The sequence below is a fragment of the Salvelinus fontinalis genome, chromosome 23, assembly GCF_029448725.1.
Source record: "Salvelinus fontinalis isolate EN_2023a chromosome 23, ASM2944872v1, whole genome shotgun sequence".
Taxonomy (NCBI): domain Eukaryota; kingdom Metazoa; phylum Chordata; class Actinopteri; order Salmoniformes; family Salmonidae; genus Salvelinus; species Salvelinus fontinalis.
The window spans coordinates 41,247,325-41,271,116 of NC_074687.1; the positions used below are offsets into that span (position 1 = coordinate 41,247,325).

Below are 23,792 nucleotides of genomic sequence, written 5' to 3' on the forward strand. Positions count from 1 at the left end.
TATATCCACACAATTTTCCTCCATCATGATGCCACCTATTTTGTGAAGTGCACCAGTCCCTCCTGCAGCAAAGCACCCCCACAACATGATGCTGCCACCCCGTGCTTCACGGTTGGGATGGTGTTCTTCGGCTTGCAAGCCTCCACATTTTTCCTCCAAACATAACCATGGTCATTATGGCCAAACAGTTCTATTTTTGTTTCATCAGACCAGAGGACATTTCTCCAAAAAGTACGATCTTTGTCCCCATGTGCAGTTGCAAACCGTAGTCTGGCTTTTTTATGGCGGTTTTGGAGCAGCCTTTCATGTTATGTCTATAGGACTTGTTTTACTGTAGATATAGATACTTTTGTACCTGTTTCCTCCTGCATCTTCACAAGGTCCTTTGCTGTTGTTCTGGGATTGAGTTGCACATATCGCACTAAAGTACGTTCATCTCTAGGAGACAGAACGCATCTCCTTCCTGAGCGGTATGATGGCTGCGTGGTCCCATGATGTTTATACTTGCATACTGTTGTTTGTATAGATGAATGTGGTACCTTCAGGCATTTGGAAATTGCTCCCAAGAATGAACAAGAGATGTGGAGGTCTACAATTATTTTTCTGAGGTCTTAGCTGATTTCTTTTGATTTTCCCATGATGTCAAGCAAAGAGGCTCTGAGTTTGAAGGTAGGCCTTGAAATACATCCACAGGTACGCCTCCAATTGACTCAAATGATGTCAATTAGCCTATCAGAAGCTTCTAAAGCCATGACATAATTTTTCTGGAATTTTCTAAGCTGTTTAAAAGCACAGTCAACTTAGTGTAAGTAAACTTCTGTCCCACTGGAATTGTGATACAGTGAATTATAAGTTAAATAATCTGTCTGTAAACACTTGTTGGAAAAATGACTTGTGTCATTCATAAAGTAGATGTCCTAACCGACTTACCAAAACTATAGTTTGTTAAAAAGAAATGTGTGGAGTGGTTGAAAAATTATTTTTAGTGACTCCAACCAAAGTGTATGTAAACTTCCGACTTCAACTGTATTTGACATATTTCTGCTGCTTGGAAGAGAATAGGATCTTATGCTGAAAAATATATTGGTAGGACAAGGCTATGTATGTTTGTGCACATGGAATTCAGTGATTTATGTTTACTATAGTTTGAGGCAATACAAATGTGATGTGACTTAAATTAAATTAAGGGTCATTTAGTTTAGTAACTAAATTAGCACTCACTTTTTGTCATTTTGACGATAACTAGACAATCATTATTCAAATTACAAACATTTGCTTTAGGCTTTTAGTAAAAATGATTAAGACTAGACTAAATCTTAGAAATAGTGCCAAACTTAACACTGGCGTTGGCACACATATTTCAATCACTTTGGTTATACTACTTGCAGTCATCATATGCGATTCCATTATCCGGATGAAAAGGGTGTGATCCAGGATGTGTCTGAGCCAGCTGCCTGCCTGAGAAATAGGGCTCAGGAGGTGGCGAGGAGCTGCAGATTGTAGCGTCACTGCTTCAGAGTACAAGCCGTAGCTCGATTCGCTCTGTGAATGACTGTCAGTCGCTCTCACCCCGCCACGGCGTCTCTCACTGTGTATTAATACCCAGCGTGCGCCAGGCGGGAGGGAAATTAACGGGTCGGATGAATATTTCATGATACTCTTTTATTAGATGCAAGGCATGATGCCACCTATGATGCCCGGGATGATGATGCCACATCGCATGCCAGCTGCGACGATGCAGCCAACAGGACCGGTAAACTGACTCGCCTTACTGTTCTGCTTCACACTTTAAAAATAGAGCCCGCAAGCTGTCACGACTGACATTAGCATAACTAACACGGCAAAGTGTAGGAACACTTACCAATAAAGACCTAGGCCACCAATATAGAGGGCTTCATATGCATCACACAACCTGAATGTGTACATCCCATCTCCATATTAAGTATACACTCCTCATTATAAAAATGTAATTAAGCGACTTATTTTGCTCTTTGAATCTACATGTACACTTTATTTCTTCATTTAAGACAATACAACATTGGTTGTTTCTTCCTCGTTTATTCCTGCCACAACAATCTATTATCAAATGATTATTTGGTGTTGTGTTAGGAAGAGTATTTCTGTTTGTTTGCTTTGGATCAATGCTATCTCAAACCAATACCATTTGTATCTCAGTAGACATTCAAAGGGACAAGATCATTTCAATCTTAAATTGGAGAAAAGGAAAAACACCTTGTTTAATGGAACATTTACAGTAGATGGTTGAGTGAGTTATGAAAGGGTTCTCTACGTTTTAGTCTGTTTTGCTTTCGACAGCAGCCAGCTGTTTAACTCGATGCACTTAGAGCTGCCAAATAAACGTTTCACTTGTCAACTGGGATGCATCAAGACTCCAGAGATGTTTGTCTTCACGTCAGAAGCTCAAGGCTACTTCATGTTAGAAGCTCAAAGGTACAGTGTTGTGTTGAAGAGCAACTGCCCCTAAAAACCAATGTGGCATCAATGAGTCAAACATTTTATTATACAGTAAAAATGTACTACAAAGTGTAAATAGGATAATTTTGTTCATAAAGTCAGCCTCATCCAAAACGGAGTTTTGTGAGACTTGTAGTTGTAACTGCATAACAACGTAAATTAAGGTTGGGTTTGTTTCAATTCTGCCCACAGCTGGCAGCACACAAGTAATCATCCATTTGGAATGCAGCTGCATGCGACTCGATCTTAATGCCTGTTGTAAATTTGGGTTGACTTTGGATATACTTATGGGGCAGTTAGAGACCATCTGTAAATTACACAATGTACATGGTACAATATGTTAATTTAAATAGCTCCAAATTTCAGTTACTTAAAAACCTCATCCCAACTATAAATTGTAGAAATGCATATGAATCTATTGAAAGCATTTAATGACAACTAAAAAGTGTGCCACACGAAAATATTGTCTCAATTACATTGTGTAATTTATTGACGGCCCCTTAACTAGCCCCAGAGAGAGGTTATTCAAAGTCAAAACAACTTTGCTTCAGACTTTCCGGCTGAAGCGAATTAGCTAAGCAATTTAATTAACTCTTTCCACCTGCGAACACACACGAGACACCCACATGAAACCACACCGGCAAGTGCAGTTTTCCTTTAATGGAGCAAATTTGGGTCATAATAATTAATTAATAACTAATGAAGATATCTCTTCCACAGCCTGGAGTGGACACAACTGGTAAGGCTTGAAACAACATATTCTTGAAAAAAAATACAAATAAATTGATAATCTGAGTAATTTTAATGATTTGTAATTATTGCATCGTTTTTTTAATAGTCACCGCTGTGCCTGGAACAGTTGTAAGTACAACCTATTTTCTGTGGATAAGTTAATTTGGTGTAATGATTCTAGCACTATCAAAATTACCAACCCTACTATAATATATTTGTTGTTCAACAGGGTACCACAAATGGCTCGCCACAGGATGACCAACCAAAGAATGTTAGTGAACATGTCTTTAAGTGGAAGCCTTTACTCTTCCTGACCTCAAATGAACCATTGTTTTCTGTCCAAAAGATATAGCCTTAAAGGAAAGATTCACCCATTTTGAATGTTATATTGTTTTTGTGCGGCTCGGAGCGATGCTCTGTCGATTCCCGAGGTCATTTCATGTTTTCGTGTATATCTGAGCTATTGCCGTTCAAGCAGGCAGATATTCAGACGTTTATGACAAGTTTTGCATAATACGAATGGCTCAGATAAACATGAAATTATCCCGGAAATCGATAAAACATCACTCAGAGATCCACAAAAAAATGATATAACACTCAATGGGTGAACCTTTCCTTTAAAAACATTCAGACTTACTGCTTAAAGGCTTTGAAATATAATAATTTCCTTGGAAATGTAGAATTTTTATCACAGTTTTTGTCGAGTGCTCAAGCCAAAGTTTTTGTCATCCTCAGAAGTCTGTGTGGACAGAACATAAGTCTCTGGATGAGAAGACCTACTACTACAACACAGAGACCAAGCAGTCTTCCTGGGAAAAGCCCGACGACCTGAAATCTCCTGCAGAGGTAAGGCCACACACATAATGGCTGTGTCCCAAATGACACCCTATTCCCATAGAGCTCTGGTCAAAAGTAGTGCGTTATATAGGGAAAGGGTGCCATTTGGGGGACACACCACTATCCTTCCCACACTGTTTTTGCATTAACAGTAGAGGCCATTCCCAGACTCTAGCTGCTGCCACAATTTGTCCCCACTGTTGTGGAGCGTGTCTAGATGTACTGTTTTCACTTTGTGTTTTGCAGCAAATGCTGTCTAAATGCCAATGGAAGGAGTATAAATCAGACAATGGGAAGGCGTACTACTACAACTCCCACACTAAGGAGTCCCGGTGGACCAAACCCAAAGAGCTTGAAGATCTGGAAGGTGAGCCGGGCATTAATGATCCTTTTCTAATCTACTGGAGCGAACTGGGCCCGTATCCACAAAGCATCTCTGAAAAGTTCAAACCTGTTTTGAAACAAAAACAAAAAAGCTCCCAGCTCAGTGTAGATTTTAGGATGGTGTTAAGACTCTGCCCAGACAAACTCTGAGCCAGGTGAAAAATCAACTCCTAAAAGTTTCTCAGCCGATATCACAACATTTTGAGGTAACGCAATGGAAAGATAGTGAGAACGCTCATTGACATTGTTGCAAGTGACGGTGAACCAATCGCGATGAAGCATCGCCAGCTGTAAACTCTATAGCACACTTTAGACAACTGCGGTGAATGTGACTACATCAAACAGTACAATGTTAAGTGAATAACATGATGTAAGTAATTGAAATAAGCTGATTTGTTTATTAGCCTAGTGGTTATAAGTCTTAGTCATATCATGTGAAATTGGCCTTGTGAAATAGTTGTCAAAAGCGCTAGAGATACTGTTGCATGTACAGTACATTCGGAAAGTGTTGCTGCACTGCTATTTTCAGGTCTCTCCAAGAGATGTTCGATCCGGTTCAACTCCGGGCTCTGGCTGGGCCACTCAAGGAAATTCAGAGACTTGTACAGAAGCCACTCCTGTGTTGTCTTGGCTGTGTGCTTAGGGTCGTTGTCCTGTTGGAAGTTGAACCTTCACCCCAGTCTGAGGTCCTGAGCAGGTTTTCATCAAGTATCTCTCTGTACTTTGCTCCTTTCATCTTTGCCTCGATTCTGACTAGTCTCCCTGTCCCTGCTGCTGAAAAATATCCCCACAGCATGATGCTGCCACCACCATGCTTCACCGTAGGAATGGTGCCAAGTTTCCTCCAGATGTAACGCTTGGCATTCAGGCCAAAGAGTTCAGTCTTGGTTTCATCAGACCAGAGAATCTTGTTTCTCATGGTCTGAGAGTCCTTTAGGTGCCTTTTAGCAAACTCCAAGCAGGCTGTCACGTGCCTTTTACTCAGGAGTGGCTTCCGTCTGGCCACTCTGCCATAAAGGCCTGATTTGGTGGAGTGCTGCAGAGATGGTTGTCCTTCTTGAAGGTTCTCCTATCTTCATAGAGGAACTCTGGAGCTCTGTTAGAGGGACCATCGGGTGCTTGGTCACCTCTCTGACCAAGCCCCTTCTCCCCCAGGCAGCCAGCTCTAGGAAGAGTCTTGGTGGTTCCAAACTTCTTCCATTTAAGAATGATTGAGGCCATCTGCAGAAATGTTTTGGTACCCTTTCCCAGATCAGTGCCTCGACACAATCCTATCTCGGAGCTCTACGGACAATTCCTTAGACCTCATGGTTTGTTTTTTTCTCTGACATGCACTGTCAACTGTGGGACCTTTTTTATATAGACAGGTTTATGCCTTTCTAAATCATGTCCAATCAATTTAATTTGGCAAAGGTAGACTCCAATTAATTTGTAGAAACATCTTAAGGATGATCAATGGAAACAGGATGCACCTGAGCTCAATTTCGAGTCTCATAGCAAAGAGCCGTTTAAATAAAGGTTAAATTTAAATAAAACTTTTTTTTTTTTTTTTTAATGTCAAAACATTTATTTTTTAGCAACTCCAAAGCAATTGCGTGTAGGGCAGAAACCACTGACTCGCTGCACATTTCTATTATCAAGACGCCTGCTGTAACTGCTTAGGACAGCTCATGAGGTGTCCTAAATATCTGTCAACTAGGTGTTACTCTTACTGCTACCCATAAGAGTCGGAGTAAAATGTCTCTTCTCAGCACTTACGACCAATTTTCTACTCGTAAGACGCTTTGTGGATACGGGCCCTGGTCAGGGGATGCATTTACTCATCCTTTAGACCAGGGGTGTCAAACTCATTTCGCATCGTGGGCCACATACGGCCTAGGGAGATGTCAAGTGGGCCGGACCATTAAAATTCTACCATACTCTGCTATAAATAACCAAAATATCATGTCTTTCCTTTGTTTTGGTGTAAAGAAGCACAAGAACATTAGGAAAATATTGAAATTTAATGAACTATCCTTTTACAAAACATTTCATGAAACCTCATATTTCCTTAGACAAATGTGCAATTTACTTTTATCATTCACAAATATGCATTGCAACTGATCCCACTGATTGTACAAAGGCACAAAACTTTAATTGGTACTGAAAAATATAGTAATGCACTTTAAGATTAAATGAGACTTTTAAAGAAAGGAATTTTTAAACCACTTACACATATGCATATAAAATCTAAATGTAATCCCTGCGTACACCTTACAAACTAAGGAGAGTGATTTTAAATGTGTAATGAAGAAAGTGTTCGCCTGTCCTGTAAATCTGTAAACTTCATACATGAAACATACATACACATACAATACATACTGAAAATTTATGGAGTTGTATGAACAGTAGAATTCCATCACACAACTTTTGTTTTGAAGCTGCTGACTAACATTAAAGTGCACATTTTTTAAATCACCACAGTAAGGATTCATCTTCACAGAGCTGTATTCTTTCAATGCAAACAGTATCTAAGGCAGCATTTTAAAGGTGTTAGTCTAGTCTGGACTTGTATTTGTTCCTGAAACTTGGCATCTTTTGGCCTGTACAAGTGCATCAACACCAGGTGTCATGTCCTGACTAGCTGTCACTTTCAGAATGTCATTTAAGTGCTTGTTTGTGAGCCTTGAACGCATTTTTGTTTTATTGATATTCATCACTGAGAAAATTTGTTCACAAAGGTAGGTTGTCCCAAACATGCACAAAATTTTAGCAGCCAGGGCTGTTAATTTGGGGTACCCTGGTAGTAGATACTGATAAAATCTGTCCAGACCTACAGAGGCAAATTTGCCCTTCAAATCTGCATCACACTGCAAATCAATTATCTCTAGCTGAATTTCGACCGGCAGATCAGAAGCTTTAACTGTGAAAGGTGAGCGAAAAACTGAAAATTCTGTCTCAAGTTCACCAAATACCTGAAAACGTTTCTCAAACTCCCGCAGTAGTCCTGCAATTTTGTCTTTGTACCGTTTCATGTCCGCATCAGGTCTGGTCACACACACATCTCTCAGACAGGGGAAATGAGCAGGGTTGCCATTTGCCTTCGATGCTAATGCTATTTCGCTAGCAATTAGGTAGCTGGCTTTTACCGCTGCTTCACTGACTTCTCGGCTCTGGATGAAAGTTGACTGCTGTTTCCTCAGACCCGCCAGCAATTCGTTAATCTTATCTCTTCTCAGTTGTCCTTGCAAGCCGTCATATTTTTCGCTGTGATGAGTCTCGTAGTGGCGTCGAATATTATATTCCTTCAATACCGAAACTTGTTGCAAACACACCAAGCACGAAGGTTTTCCGTGCATCTCTGTAAATAAATAGGACGTGGTCCATTTGTCTTTGAAAATTCTACACTCCTTATCTACTTTTCTCCGTTTGGATAACGACATTTTGGCTAATGAGGGTGTAGCGGAGAGGTAGAGACCAAGGTATTAACAACGTCGTAACAAGCAGCAGATGGCGCATTGATACCGTCTGCTGTTTTCAGTCTGTCTCAGTGATGCGGCTTGTCTTCTACTCTGATGGAAAGAGTGCGCCCCTTAGCGGATAATCCATGAATTGCAGCGAATTAAAAAGATTAATTCCATGTCTTTTATGCATTTTTTCCACTTTCAAATTATCCTGCGGGCCTGATCGAACCTCCTTGGGGGCCGGTTCCGGCCCGCGGGCCGTATGTTTGACACCCCTGCTTTAGACCATTGTAAATGGCAGCGGTGTCGTCGATGGATATTAACAGCTATTGGTAATGATAGGTCAGCCAACACTTTGCACAAACTCCTCTTAATGCAGAAGTATCCTGCGTATGCATTGTTAACATACGTTTCTCTCTTTTCTTTTAGCCATGATAAAAGCTGAGGAGAATGGGTAAGAGCTGCTTATTATTACCAGTGCTCAACAAACATTGTTGCCAAAGCATTTTACTTTGTATCACAGCCAATTACTTTTTAGAGCATAAAAGATCTTTGTAGATGACGGAACACATTAGCTTCATCAAATGATAAAAAAAAAAATCCTTTTAATATTTTGATCTATTATTTACAGATATATTTGAATGGAATGACCTAATTATTTTTGACATATTTGAGAGGCACTCTCCTGTTATGTCTAACAACAACCTGGTGGATGATGCTGTATGAAGGTCCACCGTCAATAATAACCAAACTGATTATAGGATGGCGGAGGTAGGTGCTCCTGGCACTGTCATCACCCCCAACCTTCAGCTCGACAGCGCTGCTTCGATGGCGACCATGATGATGGAAATGCCGGCCATGAGGCCAGCTACAACCGTCTCGGTGGAACAGATGTCCCTGGTGCCCATGCTTGTAGCTGAGGTCAGCGCTGACTCGCCTGTCAACTCCACAGAGGACTTGGTCAGCATGGAGGTTTCAGCCAGGTTGGTACTACAGACAGACCCTTTAACCCCAGAGAGTTTAGAGACGGGCTCCCAGCACGGGCTTACAATGAACTCACCAGGAATAGCAAGAAAGCACTGACCTTTTTACCTATTTCCCCATCTCATATTTAATCTATGTCTGCCAATAAAACTTCCAAATACCCCCCCCCAAATATTTTCAAAATAACACTATCAGACTACCAAAAACCTGATGTTGTTTTTATCTTAGGACAATGTTAAGGTCTTTCTCTTCCTTTCTGTCTTTCTTTTCTTTAGTAATGACACCTCAAAAGAGGAGAGGCCAGAGCTAGTGAAGAAAACGTACAAGTGGAACACGAAAGAAGAGGCCAAGCAGGCCTTCAAAGAGCTCCTGAAGGAGAAGGTGAGCATTCCAGATGGGTTTTCATTACTCTCCGGCTGCTCAGTTGGGGCTCCTGCATGAATCATCAGCATGCATCATCTCAATGATCGTTTCGAAATTACAATCTGAACATTACATCAATACAACGCGCACATAAAGGCAAAGCACGGTCATCGACTGTGTCCATGAAGCCCCGCAGCTCTGCTAGCTAGCCACCATCATGACTCACACCCACACACTTCTGTCAGATGCACTCTCACCGGGTTTGTAAATAAGGTGCTCGACGCGCTGTAATAAAGCTGGAGTGTCCTCCCGACCTAAAGATTGTTTACCAAAATGGCCCTCTTGGACTCTAATTAATCCATCTCGCTCAGCGTGAGCACTCTCCTGTCTTTCGCATGATTGCTAAGCCTCGCCGCTCCTCCTGTTGCCATTGTGGCGACGGATGTGTTGTTTTTGACCAAGGTGGCTCAGCGTAGCTATATTTAGGTATTTTTAATTTGGCACACGACGCTCTCCTCTGAGATTGCTCCTTGCCGTTTCCCTGCGAGCTCTTAATGGCTCTGTCTTTGTGATTGGCGTTATTGGATGAAAGCACATGTCCGGATTAGGACAGCGGAGATTGACGTGCTCCACTGGATTAGAATAACTCTGGTTCTGTTTTGAAAGAAGTCTATTCCCAGTTTAGTGCACTACTTTTGACCAGGGCCCATAGCCTAACTAGTGCATTACATAGGGAATAGGGTGCCATTTGGGGGGGGGGGGGGGGGGGGGCTGTGACGAGGCAAATGCATGCTCAGAAATAATCTGTTCAAAATGGATGGAGTCACTCTCTTGGAGACAGACGGACAATAAGTCCACTTAACGTAAGCGTTTCTTTATAATATTGGCACTCCACCCGTCTTAACCCCCGCAACTATTAGTAATTAAGGAAAATGAATCGCCATGCCTGGAACAAGCCAGAGAATCGCATCACCACTGTTTGTTGCATCTTTCAGATAGGCTACACATGCATACGGGTTCCTCTACACGGGTGCATAGATTCAATACATGGGCTACTCCCAGCATAATCTATTGTTTGCTGTTGATGGAAATGTGAGCTGCCCATTTCATAGCTTTGCTATATATGAGCTGTGATGCAGATTATACAGCTGGGTTGATTTGTGTTGACTGGAGTACTTTATATATTATATATCGATATACTCTTTTTGCATTTCAGGGCGTTTCATCCAATGCGTCTTGGGAACAAGCCATGAAAATGATCATCAATGACCCACGCTACAGGTACCCACCCACTTCCTCAGTTTTCTGATTTATGCTAATGTTCGTCCATGAATATTAAACACCGTCTCTAACCAGCTGTTTGTCCCTATTTCTCATTTGAAGTGCTCTGCCGAAATTAAGTGAGAAAAAGCAGGCCTTCAATGCTTACAAGGTGCAGACGGAGAAAGAGGAGAAGGAGGAGACTAGGATCAAGTACAAGGAGTCCAAGGAAACGTATCAGCGATTTTTGGAAAACCACGAGAAAATGACATCTACAACCAGATATAAGTAAGTACCTTTCTTGGCAAAGTCAAGGTGCGTCCCAAATGGTACCCTATTCCCTATATAATGCACTGCTTTTGACCAGGGCCCATAAGCATAGGGTGCCATTTGGGATGCTGGCCTCAGTCTTTATACTTCTACGTTTCTGTCATTGATATGTGCTTCCTAGAGTTGCTAATATGTGGAGATATTGAGATAGTCAATAAAATTATATACATTTAAAAAAAGTTATTTAAGCAATAAGGCCAGAGGGAGTGTGGTATATGGCCAATATACAACGGCTAAGGGCTGTTCTCAGGCACGATGCAGTGGTTCAAACCATGAATGCTGATTGGCTGACAGCCGTGGTATATCAGGACGTATACCACGGGTATGACAAAACATATATATGTTTTACTCTTCTAATTTCATTGGTAACCAGTTTATAACTAGGTTTGATGTTTGGGCTCCTGAGTGGCGTAGCACTGCATCTGTGCTAGAGGCGTCGCTGCAGACCCTGGTTCGATTCCAGGCTGTATCACAACCGGCCGCGATTGGGATTCCCATAGGGCGGCGCACAATTGGCCCAGCGTTGCCGGGGTAGGCCGTCATTGGAAATAAGAATTTGTTCTTAACTGACTTGCCAGTTAAATAAAGGTAAAATAATAATAGCAATAAGGCACCTCGGGGGTTTGTGGTATATGGCCAATATACCAGACTTATTATTAGCAGGGGGGAAAAAATGTTTTATTGTCACGTACACCGGATAGGTGCAGTGAAGTGTGTTGTTTTACAGGCTCAGCCATAGTAGCACGGCGCCCCTGGAGCAAATGAGGGTTTAAGTGCCTTGCTCAAGGGCACATCCACAGATGTGTTCACCTCTTCGGCTCGGGTATTCGAACCAGTGACCTTTTTGTTACTGGCCCATCGCTCTAACTGTTAGGCTACCTGCCGCCTGACAAACCCTAATAGATGAGTAAACACTAGTAGTACACAGACAGAATAAATCACAGGCAGATTGGCTTCTGAACTTCCCCATCCATCCCTAAAACAAAACATTGCCTTATCAGATAGGTTGTAGCATTTTGACTTCCCCTGCATGTGAATCCACCACATTACCATGCAGGCTCTCGCTCTCTCTCTCCCCCTACTCGCTCGCTCTCCCTCCTCTCTCTCCCCCTACTCGCTCGCTCTCCCTCTACCCCTCTCCTGTCTGTCTTCCCGGGTGTGAAAGTCACTGACATGGCTCCAGGCGAAGTGATCGACCTTGACAACCAGCCAGTTTGGAGGCCACGGGCTGGTGTTGTCGCGGCGACTCGATGTTGCGTGTGCACGCTGGCCTGGCCTAAGACGAACAGCTGGGGGGTGGTGACATCAGGGTCGTCTGACTGTGTCGTCATTCCTTTTCATGTTGTTAGGACCCACTCATTCTAGAAATACTACTACTCTGCTGGCCTCAATGGTAGCATGGAGATAATGAACTTGATATGGTTTCACCGCGTCGTGACGTATTTTGAATACACGTTTCTTCTCATAAAGAATTGTAGGCAAATTTTATGTCTTGTAAAAGTTTAAATTCAAATTGTCCTTTTTTTGGACAATTGAAATCATCTCTAACAATTGCAGCAGTGCTTTGAGCTGGGGGAGCAGCAATAGGGATGGTTTTAGCCTGTGTAATGCTGCCCCCGTGGGGAGCAAAGTGTCATTGCATTTGGAGTCTGGATTTCCAATTTATTCCTTACTGTTTTTGGGAATCTTGCAAATGGGATATCTGACAACCTGGGAATTTTAGGAAAGTTAGCGGAAGTGAGCGTTTTTTTTTTTTTTTTTTTTTTAATCGAGAGAGGGAGGTCATGAGCAGCTCCCACATTTTTCAACATGTAAAAAAAAAAAAAAAGATTTTGAGTTAGACAAACTTAGATTTTTTTCGCAGTGACATATACAGAATGCTACCCTAAACAAAACCTTCACTCCAAATCAAAACTCCAAACCTACAACCTGATTTTGGACGGAATTGCCTGGAATTATCTGGAATGCTTCCTACACGCAAGGATTATTATTCCCGAACTACACAGGGAAACAAACAGAAACCTGAAAACACCATCCAACCCGGGAGCTGAGTGAGTAATGTTTAGTCTGAAGCAATTTTTTACTTTCAAAAGTCAAGAAAAATACATTACAAGTACATACACTGCTCAAAAAAATAAAGGGAACACTAAAATAACACATCCTAGATCTGAATGAATGAAATATTCTTATGAAATACTTTTTTCTTTACATAGTTGAATGTGCTGACAACAAAATCACACTAAAATTATCAATGGAAATCAAATTTATCAACCCATGGAGGTTTGGATTTGGAGTCACACTCAAAATTAAAGTGGAAAACCACACTACAGGCTGATCCAACTTTGATGTAATGTCCTTAAAACAAGTCAAAATGAGGCTCAGTAGTGTGTGTGGCCTCCACGTGCCTGTATGACCTCCCTACAACGCCTGGGCATGCTCCTGATGAGGTGGCGGATGGTCTCCTGAGGCATCTCCTCCCAGACCTGGACTAAAGCATCCGCCAACTCCTGGACAGTCTGTGGTGCAACGTGGCGTTGGTGGATGGAGCGAGGCATGATGTCCCAGATGTGCTCAATTGGATTCGGGTCTGGGGAATGGGCGGGCCAGTCCATAGCATCAATGCCTTCCTCTTGCAGGAACTGCTGACACACTCCAGCCACATGAGGTCTAGCATTGTCTTGCATTAGGAGGAAACCAGGGCCAACCGCACCAGCATATGGTCTCACAAGGGGTCTGAGGATCTCATCTCGGTACCTAATGGCAGTCAGGCTACCTCAGGCGAGCACATGGAGGGCTGTGCGGCCCCCAAAGATATGCCACCCCACACCATGACTGACCCACCGCCAAACCGGTCATGCTGGAGGATTTTGCAGGCAGCAGAACGTTCTCCACGGCGTCTCCAGACTCTGTCACGTCTGTCACGTGCTCAGTGTGAACCTGCTTTCATCTGTGAAGAGCACAGGGCGCCAGTGGCGAATTTGCCAATCTTGGTGTTCTCTGGCAAATGCCAAACGTCCTGCGCGGTGTTGGGCTGTAAGCACAACCCCCACCTGTGGACGTCGGGCCCTCATACCACCCTCATGAAGTCTGTTTCTGACCGTTTGAGCAGACACATGCACATTTGTGGCCTGCTGGAGGTCATTTTGCAGGGCTCTGGCAGTGCTCCTCCTGCTCAAAGGCGGAGGTAGTGGTCCTGCTGCTGGGTTGTTGCCCTCCTACGGCCTCCTCCACGTCTCCTGATGTACTGGCCTGTCTCCTGGTAGCGCCTCCATGCTCTGGACACTACGCTGACAGACACAGCAAACCTTCTTGCCACAGCTCGCATTGATGTGCCATCCTGGATGAGCTGCACTACCTGAGCCACTTGTATGGGTTGTAGACTCCGTCTCATGCTACCACTAGAGTGAAAGCACCGCCAGCATTCAAAAGTGACCAAAACATCAGCCAGGAAGCATAGGAACTGAGAAGTGGTCTGTGGTCACCACCTGCAGAACCACTCCTTTATTGGGGGTGTCTTGCTAATTGCCTATAATTTCCACCTGTTGTCTATTCCCTTTGCACAACAGCATGTGAAATTTATTGTCAATCAGTGTTGCTTCCTAAGTGGACAGTTTGATTTCACAGAAGTGTGATTGACTTGGAGTTACATTGTGTTGTTTAAGTGTTCCCTTAATTTTTTGGAGCAGTGTATTTGACTTTATATGGACTGAAAGCTACCAAGCCTGCTAGGACAAAGAAATACAACTTCAATTAGCACTGACGTGTGAAGCGAGAGGTGTCGAAGCCTTTTGAGCCCAACAAATGGCAGACTACCCCACCCAAACCCAGAGGCCTTGAAGCCCCCTCCTGCTGTTCAGAGACTGGCATTTTCTACAATAAATCTGCCTCCAGAAATAAAAGCTTCTCCCAAGTGGGTGTGACACCTACTCCCTTTGCCTGCTGCACTGCTGCTTGGATTCCACCTGGCGATCTGTTCACCGTCTGCCCTGGTTGCCCCTTCCTCTCTCCCGAGCTTTCGCTCGCCTCCAGCAATGTTGGGGCCAGTGACTCTGAACTTACAAAGGCTAGCCCCAAGTCGTTATATATTTGATTTATTTCTTGTATATTTTGCTATTTACCTCATGACTCCTGCATGCTTTGTTGACTACGAACTTTCTTTACCCAACCGTGGGACAGACTATGTTTGTTCCCACACTCGGGACTCTGACTCTCCATTGGTTACACAGACTTTTGGCCTCCCATCCCATTATAACCACCTCTCGCCGGCTTTGTATTCATGTTACCTGATGAAATTGCTGTACAATATTTTCTTGTTGCAATCTGATGCACTTTCAGATGTCATAAATCAGCACTGCAGAGCTCTCCCTGTCCTATGCCGTGCCATGATTGTATTACTGTTGATGATACTGGTATTGTACATGTACACCCTGGCCCATCTGCTGTTGCTAGCCGCAATTTTGACTTGTGTTCTGATATCTGCTTCACTGATTTCTGCTCTTGTAAAAGCCTGGGTTTTCTGCACGTTAATACTAGAAGCTTATTACCTAAAATGGATCAATTGATGTGCTGCGATTATTTTTTTTTTGACTTGGTCAAAGCTTTTGATATGGTAGACCATTCCATTCTTGTGGGCCGGCTAAGGAGTATTGATGTCTCTGAGGGGTCTTTGGCCTGGTTTGCTAACTACCTCTCTCAAAGAGTGCAGTGTATAAAGTCAGAAAATCTGCTGTCTCAGCCACTGCCTGTCACCAAGTGAGTACACAAAGGCTCAATCCTAGGCCCCACGCTCTTCTCAATTTACATCAACAACATATCTCAAGCAGTAGGAAGCTCTCTCATCCATTTATATGCAGATGATACAGTCTTATACTCAGCTGGCCCCTCCCGGGATTTTGTGTTAAATGCTCTACAACAAAGCTTTCTTAGTGTCCAATAAGTTTCTCTACCCCTAACCTTGTTCTGAACACATCCAAAACAAAGGTCATGTGGTTTGGTAAGAAGAATGCCCCTCTCCCCACAGGTGTTAACTACCTCTGAGGGTTTAAAGCTTGATGTAGTCACCTCATACAAGTATTTGGGAGTTTGGCTAGATGGTCCACTGTCCTTCTCTCAGCACATATCAAAGCTGCAGGCTAAAGTTAAATCTACACGTGGTTTCCTCTATCGTAATCGCTCCTCTTTCACCTCAGCTGACAAACTAACCCTGATTTAAATGACCATCCTACCCATGCTAGATTACGGAGACATAATTTATAGATCGGCAGGAAAGGGTGCTCTCGAGCGGCTAGATGTTCTTTACCACTCGGCCATCTGATTTGCCACCAATGCTCCTTATAGGACACATCACTGCACTCTATACTCCTCTGTAAACTGGTCATCTCTGTATACCCATCGCAAGACCCACTGGTTGATGCTTATTTATAAAACCCTCTTAGGCCTCACTCTCCCCTATCTGAGATATCTACTGCAGCCCTCATCCTCCACATACAACACCCGTTCTGCCCGTCACATTCTGTTAAAGGTCCCGAAAGCACACACATCTCTGGGTTGCTCCTCTTTTCATTTCGCTGCAGCTAGAGACTGGCACGAGCTGCAACAAACACTCAAACTGGACAGTTTTATCTCAATCTCTTCATTCAAGGACTCAATCACGGACACTCTTACTGACAGTTGTGGCTGCATTGCGTGATGTATGGTTGTCTCTACCTTCTTGCCCTTTGTGCTGTTGTCTGTGCCCAATAATGTTTGTTCCATGTGGTGCTGCTGCCATGTGGTGTTGCTGCCATGTTGTGTTGCTGCCTTGCTATGTTGTCGTCTTAGGTCTCTCTTTATGTAGTGTTCTCTCTTTTCGTGATGTGTGTGTTGGCTTTATTTTAGAATTTTTAATCCCAGCCCCCGTCCCCGCAGGAGCCCTTTTGGTAGGCCGTCATTGTAAATACGAATTTGTTCTTAACTGACTTGCCTTGTTAAATGAAAAATAATAATCATTAAAAAAGAAAGAATTGATGACTGGGGTTGTCTCTTGTGTGTGTGAACCAGGAAAGCAGAGCAGATGTTTGCGGAGCTGGATGTGTGGAGCACCGTCCCAGAGAGGGACAGACTGGAGATCTATGAAGACGTCCTCTTCTACCTAGCCAAGAAGGAGAAGGTCAGTTTTATTGCCGTTAGGCTGCCTCTTTTGGGTATTTGGCATTTTATTAAGATGTCTATTTAGCTGTTGCAAAAGCATCAGCTACTCTTCCTCGGGTCCACACAAAACATGAATCATGACATAATACAGAATATGAATAGACAACAGCTCAAGGACAGAACTACATAAATAACTAGAGTCTGCTGGGCTTGTTTTTTGGAGTGTGGTGTCACAACTACCAGTTTATTCTCTTCCATCTACATTTACTTTCACTTTGCAACATTTGATCCTATTTCTAATTAAACATTTCTATTTACTAAAGAAATGTAGTGCGAGGAAAATAATGTATTTGATCCCTAGCTGTCTGAAGAACGGAGTATTACTATCAGGGTTGGGATCAATTCCATTTCAATTCAGGAAGAAAAAATGTCTGTGTACTTCCTGAATCGAAATGGAATTGAACCCAACGCTGATTACTAAGGACATTATCTGTCGGAATGTGTTGACCGCCTCTTCACTCTAGTCTGTTCCATCTTTGTCGTGTGTGGGTTACAGGAGCAAGCCAAGCAGCTGAGGAAGAGGAACTGGGAGGCTCTGAAGAACATCCTGGACAACATGGCCAACGTGACGTACCGCACCACCTGGTCCGAGGCCCAGCAGTACCTTCTGGACAACCCCACCTTCGCAGAGGACGAGGAGCTCCAGAGTACGCTGCACACTCATTCATACTATCTGCATCCCAAATGGCACCCTATTCCCTACATTGTACACTACTTTTGACCAGAGCCCTATATGCGACAGATTTGAGACACAACCTTTCTCAAGGCTCTGCGTTCATTTAACTAAGGCAGCAGAGCTGTTACTTGTGCGTCATAAAAACAAAGGGGGGGGGGGGTCTGTCTGTGAGTTTGAATAGGTGAACGACTGAACAGGCCGAGTACTGAAGTTGGTGAACGACTGCCCTGTCCAGTCAGGTGCTGTGGTTTGCAGTGTGTGCCTTTGTGGAGCAGCAGTGTGTATGTGTAAAAGACTGACTCTGTTTGCTGTGTGAGTGCTCTGTTGACGTTCTCCCCGCTCTCTTTCTCTCCTCTTCTCTCCTTGTTTGCTTCAGACATGGACAAAGAGGATGCTCTGATCTGTTTCGAGGAGCACATCCGAGCGCTGGAGAAGGAGGAGGAGGACGAGAAGCAGAAGACACTGCTGAGGGAGAGGAGGAGACAGCGCAAGAACAGAGAGTCCTTCCAGGTGAGAAAGACGGGCCTCCTCCTCTACCTCACCATGGAGCGTTTTGGGAACAGTGTACACGGTAGAGGACTATGATACAAACAATGCTAACACCATAGAATTATATATATAGAACATTAGAATGGATATTGGTAGTCTAGCAACATGATACAGATCATTTGGACCGTCTTGGTTCATTCTTAAAACGGATCAAAGGAAATTATAGGATTTCTATGACTAACACAGACTGAAGAAAAAGCCAAATAGTTTGTCAGGTGTTTTGACTGTAATACTGTACTGAAAAAGTACAGGAAAATATATATAAGTGAATTTTGCATGGGTTGATCTCTCAGGGATGTCATTTATCCGTGTTGCGTTCCAAAAGATGCCCTATTTCTTTTTATATAGTGCACTATATAGGGAATATGGTTCCATTGGGACGTAGCCAAGTCATTTCAGTTGCTTTGCTGAGCCTCATGTTTCTCCCCCCCCCCAGAAATTCCTGGACGAGCTCCATGACAACGGTCAGCTCCACTCCATGTCTGCCTGGATGGAGATGTACCCCACTGTCAGCTCAGACATCCGCTTCGCCAACATGCTGGGCCAGCCAGGTATGAGGACACCTGCTGCATGCGCATACTCTCGCTCGCACCAGGTTTTCCGTTAGCCGCTAATAGCCATCTTTTAGGCCCCAAAAAAACAAAACCAAAGATAGATATATATATATATAGTGTGTATGTATGTATATATTTTTTTTTACAGTACAAAAGCCAATACCTTTAATTGGCGCCTGCCAATTGTCCAGGAGAATAAAAAATCCCATTGCAAAATAATGCTTTTTATCATATTCGTCGATGTATATACATTTGACTGGTCATGCTTATCGGTCTACAGGTTAATTTGCATAATTTTGCGGGAATTAAATTGGTCTGTGTGTGTACAGTATATTCGTTATGTATCTTATTTATCACACGCCTACAGTATACAGAGCCTTTGAGCGTAAAATCGGTCAGACTGTGGAAGCTGCTGCTACAGCATCTCAAACAGTAAACATGGGCAACTGAAGGCAGGTTTCATCAGCGCGTCACACACCACTTTACAATGAGCTGGAGGCACTATGCATTTTGAAAACATATATGTAATTGTTTGAACCCGGAACTTTTTAATACACATTATGAGGCATGTGTTACCTTACTTCAAAGTAGCCTAGCCAAAATCAGACCATATCCGTGGAGGCAATTATTTTATATACTCTTTCTTTCATTGTCCGGTAGCCACAATCCTAGTCATATTAGCAACCCATGCTAGTTGTTTGCATATGAGATCTCCCCTATTTCTAAATTTCGAATGGATATTGTCATCTCTGTCGCATGAAACGGCTCGCTGCATTATGCCCTGTGCGCTTATAATTTGAAGAAATAATAGTTGAGATACAACCAATCAGAACATGTATCAGACTCAGAGCTGTTAATGTAATTAAAAAAAAAAAAAATTTTTTTTTTTTTTTTTTGTGGCTTACTGGTTGAATGAATTTTGGGTCTATCGTCCCACATCTGTCCCAGATTCTGTTTGGAATAGTCTATTTCTTTCTCAACAAGCTGACCAATAGAATAGGCCAACTTTTCTACGATGGGGGATAGTAGATTGACACAGTCTAGTGATTTTGCTGTTTTTTACTCGTCTTCTTGGCTACGGAAAAGTAGCTCTTCAAAGTGCGCGTCGGAATTGGGTAAGAAGGACCGCGCATCGTTCATCCCCGACTTGCATGTTCAGTTAATATGAATTACCATACTCGAAATGTGATTTCTGTCATTCTAAGCCCCGTGGGTGGACGCCCTAATCAAGTTATGCACCCAATGCATATGGCTCCGGTAAATTTCTCAAATGGCTAGTAAAGGAAAATGCTACCGGTCAAATGTCCGGCGCCACGTTTTCTTAACGGAAACCCTGGCTCACACAGGTATACGCATACTTACATGCACGGACGCGTGTGGACGCACACACTGATAGACACACACACACGCATGCACGTTATCAATATTGTTGTTGTCTTATCCACTTGTACTGCTGTGATAATGTCGTATGATACTTCTGCTGCTCTGGTTTGTGGTCGCTGCCTTTTTCTTTAGCCTTTGGTGTTGCGGTAACCATGTGTTGTCCGAGCACATCTTGAATAACGCGTGCATGTTAGTTTATGGTGTCTATTCTGCAGGCTCCACTCCCCTCGATCTGTTCAAGTTCTACGTGGAAGACCTGAAGGCTCGCTACCACGACGAGAAGCGGATCATTAAGGATATCCTGAAGGTGGGAGAATGTTACCTTCTGTGTTTTCTCCCACGTTGTGGTCTCAAATGGTGTCCTATTCCCCATTTTAGTGCACTACTTTTTGCCTATATAGTGCATTACCTTTCACCAGAGCCCTATGGTGCCTGATCCAAAGTAGTGTATGGAATGGAGTGTAGGGTTCCGTTTGGGATGCAGTTAAATCTACTTTGCAGCGTAGATATTGTATAATCTGCACGATCGCCTCAATGGTAGTTTTCATTTTATTAACTCTCTCCTCTTTCCTCCACACAGGACAAAAACTTCATGGTCGAGGTAAACACTAGCTTTGAAGACTTTGGCACTGTGATCAGCTCAGACAAGAGAGCCACGACGCTGGACGCAGGCAACATCAAGCTAGCCTTCAACAGCGTACGAGCTCTTTGATTTATACCTACACCACCATTTCTGTGTCCGAAAACTCTAACTATATACTGAGTGTTCAAAACATTAGGAACACCTTCCTAATATTGAGTTGCACCCCCTTTTGCCCTCAGAACAGCCTCAATTTGTCGGGGCATGGACTCTACAAGGTGTCGAAAGCGTTCCACAGGGATGCTGGCCCATGTTGACTCCAATGCTTCCCACAGTTGTAAAGTTTGCTGGATGTCCTTTGGGTGTTGGACCATTCTTGATACACACGGGGAAACGGTTGAGGTTGAAAAACACAGCAGCGTTGCAGTTCTTGACACAAACCAGTGTGTCTGGCACCTACTACCATTCCCTGTTCAAAGGCACTTCAATATTTTGTCTTGCCCATTCACCCTCTGAATGGCACACATACACAATCCATGTCTCAATTGTCTCAAGGCTTAAAAATCCTTCTTTAACCTGTCTCCTCCCCTTCATCTACACTGATTTGAAGTGGATTTAACAAGTGACATCAATAAGGGATCATAGCTTTCACCTGGTCAGTCTATGTCATGGAAAGAGCAGGTGTTCTTAATGTTTTGTACACTCTATGAGCCCTGGTCAGAAGTAGTGGACTAAATAGGGAATGGGTTCCATTTGGGATGCACAACGCTTCACTGCCGATCAGTGACCTCGCTGTGCTTCCAAAAGCTACTGAGTGACCTCCCTCTCTCCTCCTGTACCGATGTAGTTGCTGGAGAAGGCGGAGGCTCGGGAGAGGGAGCGGGAGAAGGAGGAGGCCAGGAAGATGAAGAGGAAAGAGGCTACCTTCAAGAGCATGTTGAAGCAGGCTACCCCAGCCCTGGAACCAGAGGCCACCTGGGAAGAAGTATGTGTTAATCTGTTACCTTTCGCTCTCTCTCTCACACACACACACAGTTTTACAGTTACCTTGCGCCAGAGGTGTGGACTCAAGTCACATGACTTGGACTCGAGTTTGACTCAAGTCACACATTTGACAACTTGAGACGGACTTGGAGCCTCAAGACTCAGGACTTTGACTTGAGACTGATGACTTGAAATTATCTGGCCAGGTTTGTTACGTTTTGTCACTCATTTATGGCACAGAGTCTCCAGGGATTACTCTCCAAGCAGCCAGTGAGAGTAGCCAGATAGCATGCACTTGCACAAAAAAATGAAAGTGCAACAATTGGTTCGTGAAACGCACACTCTGCCCTTTGATTGGACCAGCAAACTGTCAATCAACACCAGTTCAGGTGAGCTAGCGCAGTGGTATGTATTTGTTATATATATACACAGCTCCCATCAAAAGTTTGGACACATCTACTCATTCCAGGGTTTTCTTTATTTTTTATATTTTCTACATTGTAGAATAATAGTGAAGACTATTCCATAACATATGGAATCATGTAGTAACCAAAAAAGTGTTAAACAAATCAAAATATATTTTATATTTGAGATTCTTCAAAGTAGCCACCCTTTGCCTTGATGACAGCTTTGCGCACACTTGGCATTCTCTCAACCAGCTTCATGAGATAGTCACCTGGAATGCATTTCAATTAACAGGTGTGCCTTATTAAAAGTTAATTTGTGGAATTGCTTCCCTTCTTAATGCGTTTGAGCCAATCAGTGCTGTAAGGTAGGATTGGTATACAGAAAGCCCTATTTGGTAAAAGACCAAGTCCATATTATGCCAAGAACAGCTCAAATAAGCAAAGAGAAACAACAGTCCATCATTACCTCAAGACATGAAGGTCAGTCAATCTGGAACATTTCAAGAACTTGTAAAGTTTCTTCTAGTGCAGTCGCAAACACCATCAAGTACTATGATGAAACTGGCTCTCATGAAGACCGCCACAGGAAAGGAAGAACCAAAGTTACCTCTGCTGCAGATGATAAGTTCATTAGAGTTACCAGCCTCAGAAATTGCAGCCCAAATAAATTCTTCACAGAGTTCAAGTAACAGACACATCTCAACATCAACTGTTTAGAGGAGGCTGCGTGAACCAGGCCTTCATGGTTGAATTGCTACAATGAAACCACTACTAAAGGTCACCAATAAGAAGAATAGACTTGCTTGGGCCAAGAAACACGAGCAATGGACATTAAACTGGTGGAAATCTGTCCTTTGGTCTGAGTCGAAATTTGAGATGTGTGTCTTTGTGAGACGCAGAGTAGGTGAACTGATGATCTCTGCATGTGTGGTTTCCACTGTGAAGCATGGAGGAGATGGTGTGGGAGTGCTTTGCTGGTGACACTGTCAGTGATTTATTTAGAATTCAAGGCATACTTAACCAGCATGGCTACTACAGCATTCTCCAGCGATACGCCATCCCATCTGGTTTGCGCTTAGTTGGACTACCAATTTTGTTTTTCAAAAGGACAATGACCCAACACACCTCCATGCTGTGTAAGGGCTATTTTACCAAGAAGGAGAGGGATTGGAGTGTTGCATCAGATGACCTGGCCTCCACAATCACCCACTCAATCTAATTGAGATGGTTTGGGATGAGTTGGGCTGCTGTGAAGGAAAAGCAGCCAACAAGTGCTGAGCATATGTGGGAACTCCTTCAAGACTGTTGGAAAAGCATTCCAGATGAAGCTGGTTGAGAGAATGCCAAGAGTGTGCAAAGCTGTCATCAAGGCAAAGGGTGGCTATTTTGAAGAATCTCAATATAAAATTTTGATTTCATACTTTTTTGGATACTACATGAGTGTCTTCACTATTTTTCTACAATGTAGAAAATAGTACAAATAAAGAAAATCCTTTGAATGAGTAGGTGTGTAGGCCTATGTTATTGCACCAACTTATTGTCTCAAAAACATTTGAATCTGTTGACCAATGATTAATCATCAGCATTGGCGCTCAAAGGCGGGCTCACATGTCCAGATTAGTGACCCGAAAGCACTTGCATCATTTTCTATAAACATTAGTA

At 43.2% G+C, this 23,792-nt stretch overlaps 1 protein-coding gene across 3 annotated transcripts in view; it reads left to right on the forward strand.

Annotated features, from left to right (window-relative positions):
• The window catches only part of LOC129821340 (pre-mRNA-processing factor 40 homolog A-like), a 34,913-nt gene that overhangs the window by 5,524 nt on the left and 5,597 nt on the right, over positions 1 to 23,792 (forward strand). For 2 of the 3 annotated variants that reach the window (XM_055878923.1, XM_055878926.1), the window contains 18 exons: positions 1,670 to 1,753; positions 3,196 to 3,214; positions 3,314 to 3,336; positions 3,437 to 3,478; positions 3,943 to 4,053; positions 4,291 to 4,411; positions 8,301 to 8,325; positions 8,633 to 8,854; positions 9,131 to 9,236; positions 10,435 to 10,499; positions 10,602 to 10,766; positions 16,848 to 16,956; positions 17,494 to 17,644; positions 18,050 to 18,183; positions 18,659 to 18,773; positions 20,354 to 20,466; positions 20,740 to 20,856; positions 21,587 to 21,724. In XM_055878923.1, the coding sequence (XP_055734898.1) occupies positions 1,670 to 1,753; positions 3,196 to 3,214; positions 3,314 to 3,336; positions 3,437 to 3,478; positions 3,943 to 4,053; positions 4,291 to 4,411; positions 8,301 to 8,325; positions 8,633 to 8,854; positions 9,131 to 9,236; positions 10,435 to 10,499; positions 10,602 to 10,766; positions 16,848 to 16,956; positions 17,494 to 17,644; positions 18,050 to 18,183; positions 18,659 to 18,773; positions 20,354 to 20,466; positions 20,740 to 20,856; positions 21,587 to 21,724 (1,860 nt within the window). The remainder of the gene's footprint in view (positions 1 to 1,669; positions 1,754 to 3,195; positions 3,215 to 3,313; positions 3,337 to 3,436; positions 3,479 to 3,942; positions 4,054 to 4,290; positions 4,412 to 8,300; positions 8,326 to 8,632; positions 8,855 to 9,130; positions 9,237 to 10,434; positions 10,500 to 10,601; positions 10,767 to 16,847; positions 16,957 to 17,493; positions 17,645 to 18,049; positions 18,184 to 18,658; positions 18,774 to 20,353; positions 20,467 to 20,739; positions 20,857 to 21,586; positions 21,725 to 23,792) is intronic. The other variant, XM_055878925.1, reaches the window with a different exon arrangement.